The sequence below is a fragment of the Silene latifolia genome, chromosome 7 (genome assembly GCF_048544455.1).
Source record: "Silene latifolia isolate original U9 population chromosome 7, ASM4854445v1, whole genome shotgun sequence".
Lineage (NCBI taxonomy): Eukaryota > Viridiplantae > Streptophyta > Magnoliopsida > Caryophyllales > Caryophyllaceae > Silene > Silene latifolia.
Genome location: NC_133532.1, coordinates 123,375,323 through 123,392,652, shown reverse-complemented (window position 1 = coordinate 123,392,652; position 17,330 = coordinate 123,375,323). Strand labels below are relative to the sequence as shown.

Here is a 17,330-nt window from a genome sequence, read left to right as displayed (position 1 = left end):
TATCACATATATGTTAGTACACAAATTCTCATTGAATATGAACATTATCCGTCACAAGTTGAAGACGGATAATGTACCTCTCACAAAATGCAAATAGATAGTGCAAGTGGGGGAAATGGATACCTCGCTTACCCTCCCACTTGCATTTTGTGAAAGGGCCACTATCTGTCTTCAGCTTGTGACGGATAATGGTCATCTTCAATGAAACGGACTGTCGTAAGTAAGACCTACCAAAATTTAAGACCATTCAATAATTCAATCTCATTTTACTTTTCAAAAGTAAGACCCGTGGCTTTTTCAATTAAAAAAGAATTACTCGTATAAGAAAGACCCATGCATGTCTTCCCTTTAGACAAGGGCATCTAAGGTCTTAAGGTCTTCTGCAACAGCCAGTCACGACCCTCAAAGGAATCGGGACTTCAATATTATTGACCGAATTTACAAATTTTATTGATAGAATTAAATATAAACCTTGAAGTGTAATACATTAATACACTTGGGTATTTATAATTAAGACCTCATTTTTCGGTGATGCATAAAGCCTCCATTTATTTTAAGACATTCCGTCTTTGGATGAATAATGAGTCAACTTCTTATTATATAGGGTAATGATAAATAATGAGTCAACTTCTTATTATAAGAACTAAATTACTTCTCAAAATGGAATTAAATTAGGAATTTACTGTATAACACAATTACGCGTAAATTAATGTCATTAATGCTTGATTTAAGTTTTTCTTTTCTTTTTTTGGTACCTTAAATACAGCCCTAAAGGCTATATTTATTATTTTCCTATTATATATACGAATACTTTTTATTTTTGCATGGTTCTTTACTTGTTTAATTTTTGTCCTTATTGAACATACACCCCATGTATAGGCATGATCGTAGTTTGCCAACCGCTAGTCTTGCTTAAGAGGGGATATCCATTTAAATTTAAAACAGATTAAATATCATATTACATGGATATATAGGATAAATATTTTACAATTTTCTATGCAGTATATTTGATTTGTCTTTCACTTAAGAGTTAAGACGGATATTCCACTCTTAAATAAGAATTTGGCGTTTACCAAAGTATGCACGTCAGAATGTTTAGTTGTTTACCACATCACCATACTGATACCCAACATAAACAGTTCGTTTTTCCGCCGTTTTTTTGTGAATAAAATTCCTTCTTAACTGTTAGTGTGAAAATTCAAACTAAATAAATATCGACTTGAATAGGAATCATCACACGAAATATCTTCTTCACTTCCTTAGCTTTTTCCTGTGTTCCTACGTGCATGGTCCCTTAGCTTATATGTGAATTCATCAGTTTACATGCATCAACGTGTTTTTGCTATCTTTCTAAAAATAGATTAATTCAATTTTGTCATATGGTGTATTACTATACCCAAACACTTGTGTAATTAATGCGGTTTTACTTTAACTTTGTTGTAAAACCGCTTACTGTTGCAAGGAATCGCCAAAGTTTGAACACTTGTAATGGGGTAACTTTCATTTGATGTTTGAGAAAACATATACATTAAATTAAAATGGTATAGCTAAAAAATAAAAATGACCGAATCAACCAAGGAAATAAATTGAATTGCACGTCTGATTAATCTATTTATGGAAGACAATTTACATACGTATTTCCATATGCATATGCATTTCAATTGTCCCAATCACCCAAAATACACCAAAAAATCAACTTTTTAGTAAGTACAAGTAACTAACATTATCTAGTGTGATAGAGTACGTATGAATACAATTAATTTATGATAAATTTGGTTTTACACTTATAATTATGTTGATAACAAGAAAAAAGACACATTAACATGTGAAATCACATTTTGTCATCTATCTATCATATAATATGAATATATGAATATATGATAGTGTCATGTTGCATGTTACTCATTTACGTACGTAGTCTCAAATGTTCTTAACATAGGAACATTTTAGCCCGCAGAATCTTATTCTTTTCCTCCTATAAATAGAGTACAAGTGACTGACACAAAATCATAACAACAATAAACATCTTAGTAAACAAGTCAGTTTATTAGTCATACTATCATATTTTTAAGTCCTACGTTAATTTGCATAGTATGGATAAGTCTTCTTCTTCATCTAGGAAAGATAGGAAAACTATTGAGAAAAATAGGAGAAATCAAATGAAAGATCTTTACTCTCAACTCAATTCTCTTGTTCCTCAGGATGCATCGCGATCAAGGGTATACATATCTTCCTAACACCTCGTAACTCTTTAATTCACGATGTTGATTACTTCTTCTGTTCCAGTAATTTGTACACATTTTCAAAATTTCGTTATATAAATTGAAAAATGTATAATATCTCACTGTAAATAGGATTGAAAGTACAATACTTGTATCCTATAGTTCCATATATGTATATGGAATTACAGAAATACGATCGAGTATTGTTCTTTCAATCCCATTTGTGGTGTGCTATTTAACTTTGGTGGTTAATAATACTAACTTTTACGAATACTCCATTCCAGTTCGTAGTTTATATATTTTTTTCACATGGATTTAAAGGGTAATTATTGTACAAGTTTTATAATATAATTCTTGAAAATGTTGTCAACTTCTAGGGTTTTATTATTTCCATAAGTACATTTCCATAAAATATAACGTCTAGTTAAGTTGGTTGTTAGTCTTAATAATTTTTGAAAATCTTGATTAAGTTTCTAGGGTTTCCACAACAGTTTTATAAAAAAAATGACGAAAACAATATTATGGAGTATATATTTTTGGTTTCATATAATATTTTACGTATTATCTTGTATATTTCGATTTTCGAACGTATTTTCATGCATTATTTTCGTGTAGGACGGCATGCCATTACCTGATCAAATAGATGAAGCAACAAACTACATAACTCAGCTTCATGGAAATGTAGAGAATCTAAGGCAGCAAAGAGACAGTTTACGAGGTGGTGGAAGTGGCAGTGGCAGCGGTGGTAGCGGTTCTGGTTCTGGTTCATCCCGTGGCCGTAGAACCGGGTTGTCAAACTCGCCGGTCCAAGTTCAAATCAATGAAACTGGTGGTGCTTTAGAGATTATTCTAGTCACTGGGTTAGAGTGCCAGTTTGTTTTCACTGAAGCAATGCGTATTCTTAGTGAAGAGAATGTTGATGTTATTGATGCTAATTATTCTGTTGTTGAATCCACTGTCTTTCACACCATTCATGCTCAGGTAATATATTTTACACAATTATTGATACTAGTTAACATAATATGATTAATCTTGCTTAAAACCATCTTGTCTTAACTTAAGACATCTTACAATTTTCTTTTATTTTTACCTTTATTTTAAGGAAAATGATAAATACATCCCTTAGGGCTGTATTTAAAGTGTCAAAAAAGGAATGAAAACCTTAAATCAAGCATTAATGACATCAATTTACGCGTAATTGTGTTTTAAATTCGTAATTTAATTCCATTTTGGGAAGTACCGTTATTTTAATTATATTGGACATGAGAATTGTCAGAAAGACGAACTTAAACAAGAATTGGTGAATATAACAGAGTCAATTAACAATTACTCTCTTTTACATATCAGTTTTCTAAAATACTAACTCCCGTTTATAATTTTTTTCTAAAATTATTACTCCCTCAAAATATACTTTTATCAAAAATTGTTTCAAAACTTCAATTTAGGTGACTTATTATGTCTGTTTTTGAACTTATTATCCAATGTTATACCTTTCAAAGTGTAAATTGGCTATTTCACAAACTTAATAACTTTACAAAACAGACGAAATCAGCGACTTAAGTTGGAGTTTGAAGCAATTTTTGATAAAATTGCATTTTAAAGGAGTAATTTTAGGGGAAAAAATAGAGTTATTTTAGAAAACTGGTATGTAAAAGGGAGTAATTATTAATTGACTCGATATAATACTATGGCACGATAAACTTAAGTGCATCTTAATCATAATGTGATGAATTAGATGTCGCAAATTTTATTATTGCATGATAATACTACGTACATTTGCTTAAATACAACAATGTTAATAGGTAAAAGTGGTTATTAAAAGATTCATTTTACGATAATTTTCTGTAAGCCGCCTTACACAATTATTATATTTGTGTATTTATATAAATGTTATTGAACTAATTAATGTACTATTAATTTGTTATGTCTATAGGTTGGAGAAGCCGCATCAAGAAATGCAGTTGCAAGAGTTACTGAGAGGCTGCAGAGGTTTGCCCTCTGATCAATGATCAAGGAAATATATAACTATGGAAGATGCAATTTATGGAAGCAGTAACTTTAACTAAGATTGCAATATGTATTTTGTTTTAAAAAAAGGTCTTAATAAAATGGCTAGACGAGAATTCCTAATCGATATGTCGTGTCGTAGCCCGTAGGTTTAAATTTATATTACACCCGTTCTTATATTGTACTGACCTTGTATTTCCTATTCGCTATTCTGCAAAAAATATAGTCTATTTACTATATATGCAATATATCTTTTTGAAGTAAAACATACAAGACCACTTCAATGTTAATTATTCTTGTTTTGTGCATTTTCATTTCATTTACCTTTTTGTTAGCCAATTCGGTGATTTTCGAGTTATTTATATATACTTATCCTTACGTTCCAATCATTTGTTTAGTTTTAATTAAAATATCCATCACAAAGAAAAAAAAAAAGAGGTAAATAAATGATTGAGACGGAGATAATGTGATACATGAAGAAATGTTACTTTGGATTTGAGCTCTTATATATTGTTCTAAAGAGTTTAGTTGAATATAGAAAAATAAAAATCTATTTTGATTTTAAAAGTAAAATGATAGTATGATACCAACTACCAAGTATATATATGGAGTAATATTTCACTAATATAAATACTTGTCTTAATTAGTCCTGTTATGGACATAATTTTAATTTCTACTCCGTGTATATATTTAACTCAATTCAATTTAATTTTATAAAATTTTAATTCAAAAGAACAAAACCTTAATTTAATAAATAATACGAAATTATAGTCAATCTCAACATCTAGATAGGTTGGCACAAATTTTTATTTAAGACGGATGTATCGGTCTTAAAGCAGGTAGAATGCATGGAAAAACGCCCTACTTTAGATTTTCTTATATAGAGTACGAGTACAATAATTTGTGTTGTCTTATAGGAGTATTATCGAGTGAAATGATACTTAACCTGTTTTAATGTTATCCATCTTAAGAAAAACTAACCGGTAAATCCAACATCAGAAATTTAGAATTCCTATATATATGAGCTGCAGTGTACCATTTTTGTACCGTTAGCTACTCTTCATGGTGTAGGACTGTAGGCTATAGCTTTCCCTGAACTCAAATGGTAAGGCCCTACTAAAGCAAGTACATAAACCAAAATTCATCAAAAATCCAAAATACAGATCACCATGCATGCATAAGTTATGCAATTTGATTAATGTGACATGACCTATTTAATTATCGGATTTTCTAACGTGCCATTTTAGGGTACATGTTAACACAAAATCTCATTGAAGACGGGCGATATTCGTCACAAACTTGTGACGGATACCGTCTTCTTTCACAAAATACCCATTGAGAGGTGAGTGAGAAGCACATGGGGGGTGCCCCACCTTGTCCCCTTTCCCTTTTTGTGAGAGGTCTTCAGTTTGTGACGGGATTAGCCCGTCACAAGCAAGACGCTTTGACAAGTTAATAAGTTAATTATAGAAAGTTTGTTGAGAATATTTCACTAATTATGGTAAATGTGACTTTATACATCTATTTTTCATAATTTATTCTCAACAAAGTTTTTATAATTAACTTATTAACATGTTCCCTAAGGGCACATGTTAAAAAAACTCATTTACTATATATATGAACGATATATTTACACTAAATCAGGTTAGAACATTAAATTTTGAAGCAGAAAACAACGTGTATGCTACTGAAAATCTGCATTATAATTCATTTTGGAAACAATTTGAACTCAACTCTGTATTATATTGCCATATCTAACTATTTCCCTTACTCATCAAGGGTCATATAATTAATACTTATATGTGTTTAAGGACCAAATTTTCGGAAATAAAGTGGGAAAAACGTTAAAAATGGTTGATACATTGTATCGGTGGTAGTATGGACGTATGGTGTCTTAACTCTTAACTAAACCGTTGCCCTCTAAATTGTCTTAGTTGTCGCCTGTGGTAAGGGACTAAGGGATACTTGCGATTCAAAAAAAAAAAAAAGAAAAATGGACAGTTGTCCTCTAAAGTCTAAATAAAGTAAAACAAATTTTTATTAACCCTACCAAATTACTATTTCATCTTTATATTTGTATTTCCATCATTTGAAAAAGTTAACTTTTGATTTTCCAAATTTATTATGTTTGTTCATTATTGCTTATATCCCGGTGATCGAGGAATGAGACTAATTATCCTCTATATGGGCAACAAACAAACAAATTTTTCCAAAAAAAATTCAGAATTCGTTGCTTTATTTATTCCTTTATTTATTCCGATCAATTCTGTACGTTTTATTTACTCGGGTCTTTCAACCATTTCTTTATGTTTTCATTTTATGTATATCAAAATTTAAGGAAAATGTTACTTTTTCATATTTTGCATTTCCAAATGCATATAAATATACTTTTTTTTCCCTCATACCTGAACTGAACCTACACAATTGATCGAAATAAAGCGACTAAAATAGAAGTCGAGAAAGCCGAAAACCTCAAATAAAACACAAAATCTCATTGAAGACGGGCGATATCTGTCACAAGCTTGTGACGGATACCGTTTCCTCTCACAAAATGCCCATTAAAAGGTGAGTGAGAAGCACATGGGGGGTGCCCCACCTTGTCCCCTCTCCCTTTTTGTAAGAGGTTACAAGCTTGTGACGGGATTAACCCGTCACGCAAGCAAGATTAGCTGCAAATAAAATTGGACCAAGCCCAAAACCCATGAACAACAATGAAAACTTGCCTATAAATAAACCAAACTCTAACACTCCAACTCTACATATCTATCTACCACATTCACTTCCACACTTCCACACTTCACTCCATTAATTATAATCTTCAATTTCTTTCCAAAATGGGTAACAACACCAAGCATGCCTTAACACTCTCCTTACTATTTATAGTAATAACATCAATTTCCCTACCATCCAACAATGCTCAAGTTGAAATCCATTTCCCTTCCCACTTACTTCCTTCCACCACTCAACCACCTTCCCATGCACCAGCTCCTTCACCACACCACCACCACCACCACCGCCATCACCGCCACGCTTCCGCCCCCGCTTCCGCCCCGTCTTTCGCACCCACTTCACCGCCGCAGCATTCTAAGCCTGTAACTGCTTCGCCACCGGCTAAAGCTCCTATTGCTCATTCACCATTGGTTAAGCCGGTTCACTCTCCGGTTCATCCTCCTTCCGCAGGTCCGGTTCATGTTGGGAAGAGGAAGTTTGTGGCGGTTCAAGGGTTGGTTTATTGTAAGATGAATTGTAGTTTTTCTGGTGTTAATACTCTCTTGGGTGCTTCTCCTCTTGCCGGTTTGTTTTTTACTCTCTTCTTTTGCTTTCAACACTTTTCTTTGTTGTTTTTAGCGTAGATCTAGTAGTATCGAGTCTCGGTACCACCCAATACGCCTTTTTATAGCCAAGACATATAAAATTATAAATGTATTAAACGTAACTTAAATACTCCGTAGTTAAATGGGCAATTATTCTATATTAAGACGAAAGTATCGTAATAATAGGTTAATCCCCTCGCTCATATATTAAGTTAAATGAAAAAGTTAATGGTTTGAAATTACATGAATATGTTTAGTTGCTCTTGCTTAAAACCGTCTTAATTTCAAACCCATTGCAACCTCATTTTATGTCCACCTTTTTTTTAATTGGTTGTGATCCGTTTTAAATTAAGAAGGTATTAAATAAAAAATGATGAAATGTGAATAAATGAGCCTATTTTTTTTATTTTTTTTTTAACTAGGCTCATTTATTCACATTTCATTATTTTTTATTTAAGACTTTTTAATTTAAAACAGATCACAACCGATTAAAAAAAAGGTGGACATAAAATGAGGTTGCAATGGGTTTGAAATTAAGACGGTTTTAAGCAAGAGCAACTTAGAGAGACGGTCTTTCAATAAATTATTAAGAGACCAGTATTTCGTACACTTTTATTTATATTTCGTGACCCCTTTGTTCTTGATTACTAGTAATTTCGTACCTACTTACATAATAAATGTACCCATTTTTTCTTTAGTCATGATTTGTACCTATTTTATTAAGTTTAGTACCACTTTTTCTTAAAATTGTAAAATAATCTCTCAATAAATTTATTGAGACCGTCTCTCAGAAGACTTACTTTTTTTTTACCTTCTACAGTATGAATGAATTAGCTTATAAATTTAATGTACTCGTAACTCGTAAATAATTCCATTTGGAAATCTTCCATTCTAATTAGCTTACGTATACTGTATACTGTTACGGTCCGATTCACTATGAGAGACCGTCTTTACAAAGTTTTAGTGTTCACTATATTCGACAATTAATTATAAAGTAATTTAACACGAGTTTGTATTTGCTAACACAGGAGCAAGGGTGGTACTGCGTTGTCGAAACACACAGTACTTACTCCGTAAGACGGCGACAACCGATACCAACGGCTACTTCTTCCTACAAGCCCCACCACTCCTAACCACATACGGTGCCCACAAATGCAAGGTCTACTTAGCTCATCACCACATGAACAACACATCAGCAGCAGGAGCAGGAAATGGGCCATGTACCAATGCAACAAACATGAACAATGGAGCAATAGGAGCATATCTTTATTCAAACAACACTGGCCCACCAAGCCCACTTCCTACTTTCTCTCTCTTTAGTGTGGGTCCCTTTGCTTATGAGTCTACTAAATGTGGTAAACAGTAGGTGTTGATTGGTCAAAGTTTGTTTGGTATTTGTGAGGATTTTAACTTTCAAGTATTGTTGTGTTTGTGTTGTGTCTTTTGAGGGTTATGTTATGTTGTGTCGTATTGTGTGTTGTGTAATGTCGTTTTGTAGTATTTGTTGGGAACTCAGCTGTATTGGAAATGTCAGTATTGTTGTTATGTCAGTAGAACTCAGTATTGTGTGATTTGTCAAGGAAGAATTGAGATTTTGAGGCAAGGATTGAATTTGAAATGGTAAAATTTGACCCAATTTGAATGACTCGAACTGAAAACACGAGTATGTCGTATTTTGTATTAACCTAATCCGACATTTGAACTGAGAGTACCGAGCATCTCGTATCCTGAATTGACCTGACTCACTATAGGTCGACAAACAAAATATATTTAGGAAAATTGATGTGTTTCTTCAATCACAGAATTAAGCTTGACAATAATATTGTTTTTTTTGGCATAAAAAGACAGTAATTTCACTCCCCTTTTGTTTTTCAATTTTTTTCGTATTTTGAGGTGTGTGTTCATCCATAAACAGTTCTAAAGAATTATTCATGTGAGCCGACCCCAAATCATTTTAAGATTAAGGCTCTGATGTTGTAAAAAGACGTAACTACATACTTAAAAATTCGATGTCATTACGTTTTTAGAGGAAGTAAGGTGAGATGACGGATTCCATAAGTCTGACTGGAAACGGTTATAGAACAATGGCGATGCCTGCAGACTAGCAAACTGAGAAACCAATAAACAATAATGAAACATTTTTTACTATTACAAAAAATTACAATAAGATGTCACAAGACTCGAATTAACAGAGAAGAGTATTTTTTTCGTGGAGGGAAAACCTGTGAATCATTTCCAGAGTTCCTCCATGGGAATACCACGCTCACGAGCGACATCACTGAACTGCCTCATGCTTTGCACTGCGACAATAGTGGCTCTGGCATTGTTGAGTGCATTATTACTTCCGAGCTGTTTCCCAAGGGCATTTTCTACTCCAGCCATCTCCAAAACTGTTCTGACTGCACCACCGGCAATGACACCAGTACCTGGTGCTGCTGGACGGAGCATCACTCTTGCTGCCCCGTAATCAGCCTCCACTCTGACAGCATATTATTGTTATAGAATTAATAAAAAGAGCGTAAAAAAAGAGCGTAAAGGAGTCTCATATTATCATGTGCCAATTCAGTGTGAAATAGTGAGAAGACGGAGTTCAATAACTCGGTTAATGACTGCAACCTAAATGCTTGAGAGCCGCGATGGAAAAATGGCGTAAAAAGTTCTGTTCCTCGCTTACGCCATTGTCTTGCAGGCCTTCCATACTCTCATTTCATGAAAAAGGGTTGGATTATCAAGTGAAGGTATCCATAGTGTCGGTTCAGACACAAGTACAATCCCTAAAGTGACGAATCACGGTAACATTGGTCGTTATCACTACATAACGAGTCTCAGAGACAGATAATTTTTTTCAACTAAAACAGCAGATCAGCATTGCTACCATCAAGTGGATATCTCTTATGTTACTTCCAACTCGGGTCAGAGCGTCCGACATGACTATTTTGTGGGAAGATTTTTTTTTCCGCTTAAAATGAAGCAGTGAAGTGTCTAAACCAGAGTGTCGAAGACATGATAAGCAGCCAAAAGTGAAGTGTTGAACTAAGAGTCTAACATCACATTTGATATACTGAAACTACGGTGAGGATTAGGATAATTTGGCAATAAAGCAAGCCACCCTCAACGATAGCATACTTTATCACGGCTGATAAAAGAATGACAAATATCGGAATTTTAAACATGAAGCAAAAGGCAACACAGCGGTACTATCACTACTACTCCGTATGATATACTGCCACTACGGTGGGGATTACGAAAGTATAACAATCAAATATAGTATAAGCGGTCTAAGGAGCGCTTGAATTGCAATTTATGTTACCTGTGGGGAAATGTGAGATACTTGGTCATGGGCACAGTGATAATATTGCGGCGGGCATCTGTAGCGGCCTTCTGGACAGCAGAAACGACCTCCTTTGCTTTAGCACATCCAACACCAACTTGGCCCTTCTTATCACCCACTACCACAATTGCCCTGAACTTCAATTGTTTCCCTCCTTTTACCACCTTGGTTACTCTTCTAACCTGCATCATTCATAAACCTTCAGTTGAACCACCAATGACAGTTTACTTGGACTTGGGAATTAAAAAGAATAACATACAGTAATATTCAATTTTATCTCATATAAAATTAATACAAAAACTTCAAAAGCATAGTTACTAGAAAAGCTTCTTGACAGTTTCAAATTTCCACCTCCAAAATTTCATCTAGAAATCAAAACCAAAACCAAATTGCTGTAAGTCTGAAACATTATCCAGAATTAGTTCACGGGCATTAAAGCAGTGTGACTCATTTACAATTCCGATTAATATTTCTGAAATCCAAATCATATACTTACTACTCAATACTGCATTGTTATACAATTGAACACCCAAATTCTCAAGACATTACCACTAACTCAAAAACCAGCAGCAATATAATGAACTCAATCAAACCCACCTCCCATAGTTACACATCATTTCATATACCTAAACAGCCTGATACTCAAAAGTCAAAACATTACCATTTTATCCAACATTCAATACAAATATAACGAATTCAACAGACCCAACTCCCCAAAACTTGTATCTTTCATACAACTAAACACTCAATCACCAAAAACCCGACCAACTATCAACATAAAACCATTGATTACTGTTCCACACAAATAAACACCACATTTCTGAATACATTACCTGTTTACCCAACAATCCGAACAAATACAAGAAATTCAACATGAATCCATTTCCCAAAATTGCATCTTTCATACAACTATACACTCAATTTTCCAAAACCAGTGATAATTCAACATTAGTTGGAACAAAAAAAAAGCTGAAAATATCAAAGTTGCATCTTTTAAACCAACCCCTCACTTCTCAAAAACCAGTGATAATTTAACAGAATAAACTATAAAGAACAAAAAAGAGGCTGAAAACATTTGAACCCATTTCCAAAAGACCAAAAGTTGCATCTTTCATACAATTAAACACTGAATTATCAAAAATAACCAACTATCAAGTATCAACATCAAACCAGTGATAATTCAACACAACGATGAACAGAAAAAGGTAGAAAATTACCAGCAACATGAACCCATTTCCCAAAATTGTATCTTTCACAAACAACAGAAACAACATCAACATTACGCAAGTGCCTCAATGGCTCCTACAAATTGCGGGGTAAAGGGGGACGAAACTTTCACACGACTAAACACTCAATCGTCAAAAACAATCAACTATCAACATCAAACCATTAAAAGTTGAACACAATTAAACAAAACCCCACTTCCCAAAATTGAATCTTTCATCCAACTAAACACTAAATTCTCAAAAACCATCAACAATTGTACACAATTAACAATAAAACCATTAAAGTTTACCTGAACAATACAATCAATACAAATACAATGACTTCAGCTTGAACCCAATCCCCAAAATTGTATCTTTCACATGAGAATTGCTATCCACCTTCTCTTTTCTACCTTCTCCTCTAATAACCGGTTAAAATATTAATATATTTGGCCTCATCCACTTGCCATCCGACTCCAGATATATATTAACTTAATCGATTGTGAACGGCAAAGGGAGAAGGTGGGTGGGAGAACAGTTAGTAGATTATACAACCAGTTGTATACGGTTGTATGGTGTAGAATCCGAGCTGTGTAGTAAAGTTTTCGAGTTTTATTAAAAAGAATCTAAGCTATGCTTTAAAGTTTTTGAACTCACACTTAAACATAAAAAAAATAAACTATTACAAAACTCAATAAAATTGCACATAAGCTCGGATTAATGTATAGGGTTGTACAATGCTTATTATACAACTGGTTGTATAGTAATATTTGTGGTGGGAGAAGGTACATAGCATTCCTCTCTTTCACATAACTAAACAGTCAATTTTCAAAAAGCTATCCAATTACTTACATAATAGCACATTGTTTCACATAAATAGTACGCTAGTGCCTCAATGGCTCCTGCAAATTGAGAGGGAAGGGGGAGTCGAATCTTTCATATAACTAAACACTCAATTACCAAAACCAACTAACTATCAACATCAAACCACTAACAATTTAATCATTAACAATTCAACAACATTACGCCATATGTTCGCAATGTTAACCCTAGTGCAAGGCAACACAAAGAAGCGGTTTCCAAAAGACCCAAATGAAAATTCACACAAACACTCGAAATGTGATAAATTCAACACAAACCCACCTTCCAAAATTGCATCTTTCACACAACAAAACACTAAATTCTCAAAAACCATCAACAATTCAACAAAATTAACAACTTAAAACCATAAAAATTACTCGTACCTGAACAACACTCTCATCAAACCCATCACGAATCTTCTCCTTCTTCGTTTTCGAACCAAACCCAGTAGACTTCTTAACCTTAGAATCCATAACAAACACATCTTTACCAAGAAGAGTCTCACCACTATACGCAGGACCATACAACTCCTCATAAGCTCGAGCCACTTCATCTTCAGACTCAAACGGCGGTTCATCAATGGCTCGAGGTGGTACGAACCCATCTGGTTTCTCAGGTGGGTCGTAGGCTAGTGGTTCGTCGGATTCGAAGTCGTCCGAGGTGAAGAAAGTTATGTCAATGTCATCTTTTTTGGTGCATAATGTGACAGAAATGGGTTTTGTGAGGAGAGTGGAAGGGTATTTTGGGAAAAAGGAGAATTGGTTGCGGGAGGAAAGAGAGGTTGTGGTTGTGGTAATGGTAATGGTGGAGAAGGGTGGTGGAGATTGGAGTGTTGCTGCCATTGGAGAATGGAGATGGTGAGTGAAGAAGATTGGGAAGGAAGAGGATATATGGAGAGGTGTGGTCTTATCTTTATGTTTTGAGTAGATTGTCAATTGAAATTGAGGTTGGGTTGATTCTTTGGGTTGCTAATTGCTAGGCTTGTGGACTTTGTCATCTTTGTGGGTGGATTGGGACTTTGGGAGTGATTTTTCCGACTCAACTGATTATTTACGTTTTTTTTTTTCATCAAATTCTTTCGGAAAATATAGTAACCGAATTTTAGTAAGCGGGTTAATCGGGTTGGATTCGGGTCACGTCAGTTGGATTAGGTTTATGGTTTGTGGGAATTTAGGCCTGAGTGGGTGGGATCAGGTTAATTCGAGTCCAGGTCTTTTTCAGGTATGTTATACGTAGTACCAAGCTATTTGTGGTAAATGGACAGTTTGCAACAACAAACATGGTGTCCAGGTTGTATTGGTTTGGGTCGATTCAAGTTACGGACTTACGGGTAAAGATTGGATCCTCCATTTAAGTGTTGGGTCGGGTCATTCAGAAAATGTCAGTTTTACCAGGTTAATCGGGTCAAGTGTAAAGCTATGGTATATGCCTGAGTTAGTGAGTGGGTAATGAAAATGCCTGAGTGGGTGGGATCAGGTTAATTCGAATTCAAGTTTTTTTCAGGTATGGTATACGGAGTACCAAGATATTTATGGAAAATGGACGGTTTTCAACAATAAACATTGGTGTTCAGGTAATATTGGTTTGGGTCGATTCAAGTTACGGATTTACGGGAAAAAATTGGATCCTCCGTTTAAGTGTTGGGTCGGGTCATTAAAAAAACGTCAGTTTTACCAAGTCTAATGACTATGGAATACTTATTGGATGAACTTTACATCATAATTATGGATCGAGTGAGGATTTAGGTTGGTTGAGATATCAAAAACTGATAAAATGTGGGTGAATTGAGGTCGGATTGAATAGCTCATATGGAATTTTAGGTACGAATGGCTTTTTTTCTCTCTCTTAAGCTTTACAAGTTTAGAAAGAGATAATTAGTCCATTATTTTCAATTGTAACTATCAATGTTGTCGGGATCGGGATTCTACTTTGGATCGATGGGGAGGATAGGATCGAATCGGATCATAGAATCGCAAGATTCTACAAACTCACTAAATATAATTTTTTATTTGGTAAAAAAATGTAATTGAAAATCAAAACACTTATTTATTAATATTTATTCATAAAATATTGATAATTAATGATTTTAGTATCATTGTATGAATAACTTACGTGAAATTTGGGTTTTACGGTGTCGTTATATAAAAATATATATTAATTTTTTTTTTATTATGGAATCGGATCGTAGGATCATAAAATCGTAGGATTGTATTATGATTTCATCTCTAGAAATTTTCAAATTAACAGAATCGTAAGATTCTACAACTATGATAGAATCGTAGGATCCAGAATCGGTCAAACATTTTTTGATCGTAAAATCGTAGAATCGTTGGATCGAATCGCGATTCTGACAACAATGGTAACTATAAATACATAGCTTACCGCTAGCCAAGCCAGGTTATTAAAATCAGAAAAAAAAAAAAAAAAGTTGAAATTTTTGTTAAGCCATCTTGAAATTAAGCTCTCAAAGCAAGCAAACAACTAACTTTGCACGTGACGAAAAGATATTTTTGACATTTTGCAACCACCTTTCATTTTTCTTATAATCTAAACCGATTGTGAGATGTCAAAAGCTTGTCATGCGTTACAGATAAGATTTGTGGTACAATGAAAAACAAGCTTCATGTTTATATGAATATATGATAATAAGATGAATTTCTCAATTTCTATTGGTCAAGTTTCTCTCAAACTCCTTCATGATCTATACATTTTCAATCAATGGACTAAGATTTATCTAGGGACAAAGTAAAGAGTTCCAAACCATTTAAATTTATAATTTGTGCATAATTTTGTTTGACTTTGCAGTCTTGTAATTTTACTAATGACAAAAAAATAAAAAGAAAATAAAATTGCAGCACAATCTAGTTAGTTAAATTGCTTTCATCAAGCGGCTCTTCAGGATAGAAGTGATATAATAACGACTAAAACGCCGTCTGTGGGAATCGAACCCACGACCACATGGTTAAAAGCCATGCGCTCTACCAGCTGAGCTAAGACGGCAGTGTTTGCCAAATAATTATTCTTAATCTTATTATACAGAGATTAGGAAATTTGCCTGAGGGCTTTTATCTGAAAAGTCCAGAAACTGTGAATCAATCGAAATTTTCTGGCTAAAGTGCATCACAATTATAATTTGTTACATTGATATCGAATCGAGATAATGAAACACATTTCAGTTATTATTATTGCCTAATGAATCTGACATACGCTAAGTCGCTGACGTGTTTGAAAATAGGATGCTTAAAACCGACTTCAACCAAACACGAGTTCAACGACAAAAGATGTAAGCTTAACAAAATTTTCGCTATTCCGTGTCTAATTTGATTATCCCTTCTCTAATTATGTGACTGATTTAACTGATCTAACGGTAAACCGACTCCTTACGACATTCTAACTCTCTTCAAACCATCAAATGATTAAAAAATACTTCGTATTTGTTTCATATAATTCTCCGACATTTTTATCATTTTCATTGTCTGTGACAAAAGAATTACTCCCTCCGTCCCTCGGCTTGGATAACCCTTCAACAAGAGCTTAAGAAAATTCTTACTGATAATATTCCTACTTCATTCCACATTTTTATCCTTGTAGTTAATAAAATTGCACTTATTACCATTTACCACAACAATAATTTCTACACATTAAAATACCACAATTACTGTACATGATTCATCTTCTCATTTCTGAAACTGTAATTATGTAACCATCATTCAGACTAATTACCACTGGTAAATGTTAATTAACCCATCTAACCTCTCATCTCCCAAATCTGCACTATATAAACCACCATCAAATTCTCCCATTCACATCAATCATCTTTCGAACAATAAAAAAACCTCGAAAAAATGGCAACAGTCAAAACAACCATTCTCGCGACAGTGACCATAATCCTTCTGATTTCCAACACCGCAACATCACTAAGAGACTTTCCGATGGACCCAAGCATGGGATTTGGCCTTGCTGCAAGACTGCAGGCAACTGAAGGCGATACCAATGACTGCTGGAGTGCACTAGCAGAGTTAAGACAGTGCTCGAATGAGGTGATTGGATTCTTCCTGAATGGTCAGACTGATATTGACACACCGTGTTGTAATGCAATTGAGTTTATCACTCGAAAGTGCTGGCCTTCCATGCTTGGTGTTCTCGGGTTTACTGCTCAAGAAGGCAGTTTGCTTGCTGGTTACTGTAATAAGGCATCTGCTCCTGCTAGTGCCCCACATAACTGACGACACGCAGTACTGATTTTCTGGATTTCGGGGATAAGAAAGTTTGTTGTTTTACTAATTATGATCAGATTTAAGTCTGTTATATGAGTCTTACATCAATAAAATGATTACGTTTGTCGGATTTCTTATTTATTTTAACTTCTGTTTCAATCTGTCCATATTCC

General features: G+C 34.2%; 4 protein-coding genes and 1 non-coding gene across 5 annotated transcripts; 3 read left to right on the top strand and 2 right to left on the bottom strand.

The window, feature by feature from the left end:
- The first annotated feature begins 2,036 nt into the window (after positions 1–2,036).
- Positions 2,037–4,429, top strand: LOC141591349 (transcription factor bHLH162-like). Its single transcript, XM_074411661.1, has 3 exons — positions 2,037–2,219; positions 2,838–3,203; positions 4,156–4,429. Exons 1-3 carry the CDS (start codon positions 2,094–2,096, stop codon positions 4,222–4,224), a joined length of 561 nt encoding a protein of 186 aa, XP_074267762.1. The 5' UTR covers positions 2,037–2,093; the 3' UTR covers positions 4,225–4,429.
- A 2,521-nt stretch (positions 4,430–6,950) lies between these two features.
- Positions 6,951–9,177, top strand: LOC141592925 (uncharacterized). The gene is made up of 2 exons (XM_074413813.1): positions 6,951–7,523; positions 8,572–9,177. The coding sequence occupies exons 1-2, from the start codon at positions 7,064–7,066 to the stop codon at positions 8,907–8,909; spliced, it is 798 nt and encodes a 265-aa protein (XP_074269914.1). The 5' UTR covers positions 6,951–7,063; the 3' UTR covers positions 8,910–9,177.
- A 487-nt stretch (positions 9,178–9,664) lies between these two features.
- On the bottom strand, positions 9,665–13,901 carry LOC141592924 (small ribosomal subunit protein uS5c). The gene is made up of 3 exons (XM_074413812.1): positions 13,324–13,901; positions 10,854–11,056; positions 9,665–10,022 (listed from the first exon to the last, which is right to left on the bottom strand). The coding sequence occupies exons 1-3, from the start codon at positions 13,780–13,782 to the stop codon at positions 9,773–9,775; spliced, it is 912 nt and encodes a 303-aa protein (XP_074269913.1). The 5' UTR covers positions 13,783–13,901; the 3' UTR covers positions 9,665–9,772.
- Positions 13,902–15,867: 1,966 nt separating this feature from the next.
- TRNAK-UUU (transfer RNA lysine (anticodon UUU)) lies at positions 15,868–15,940 on the bottom strand. The gene has a single exon. It is a non-coding gene; the product is annotated as a tRNA-Lys (tRNA).
- Positions 15,941–16,785: 845 nt separating this feature from the next.
- Positions 16,786–17,166, top strand: LOC141590689 (egg cell-secreted protein 1.4-like). Its single transcript, XM_074411258.1, has one exon. It carries the CDS (start codon positions 16,786–16,788, stop codon positions 17,164–17,166), a length of 381 nt encoding a protein of 126 aa, XP_074267359.1.
- The last annotated feature ends 164 nt before the right edge of the window (positions 17,167–17,330 follow it).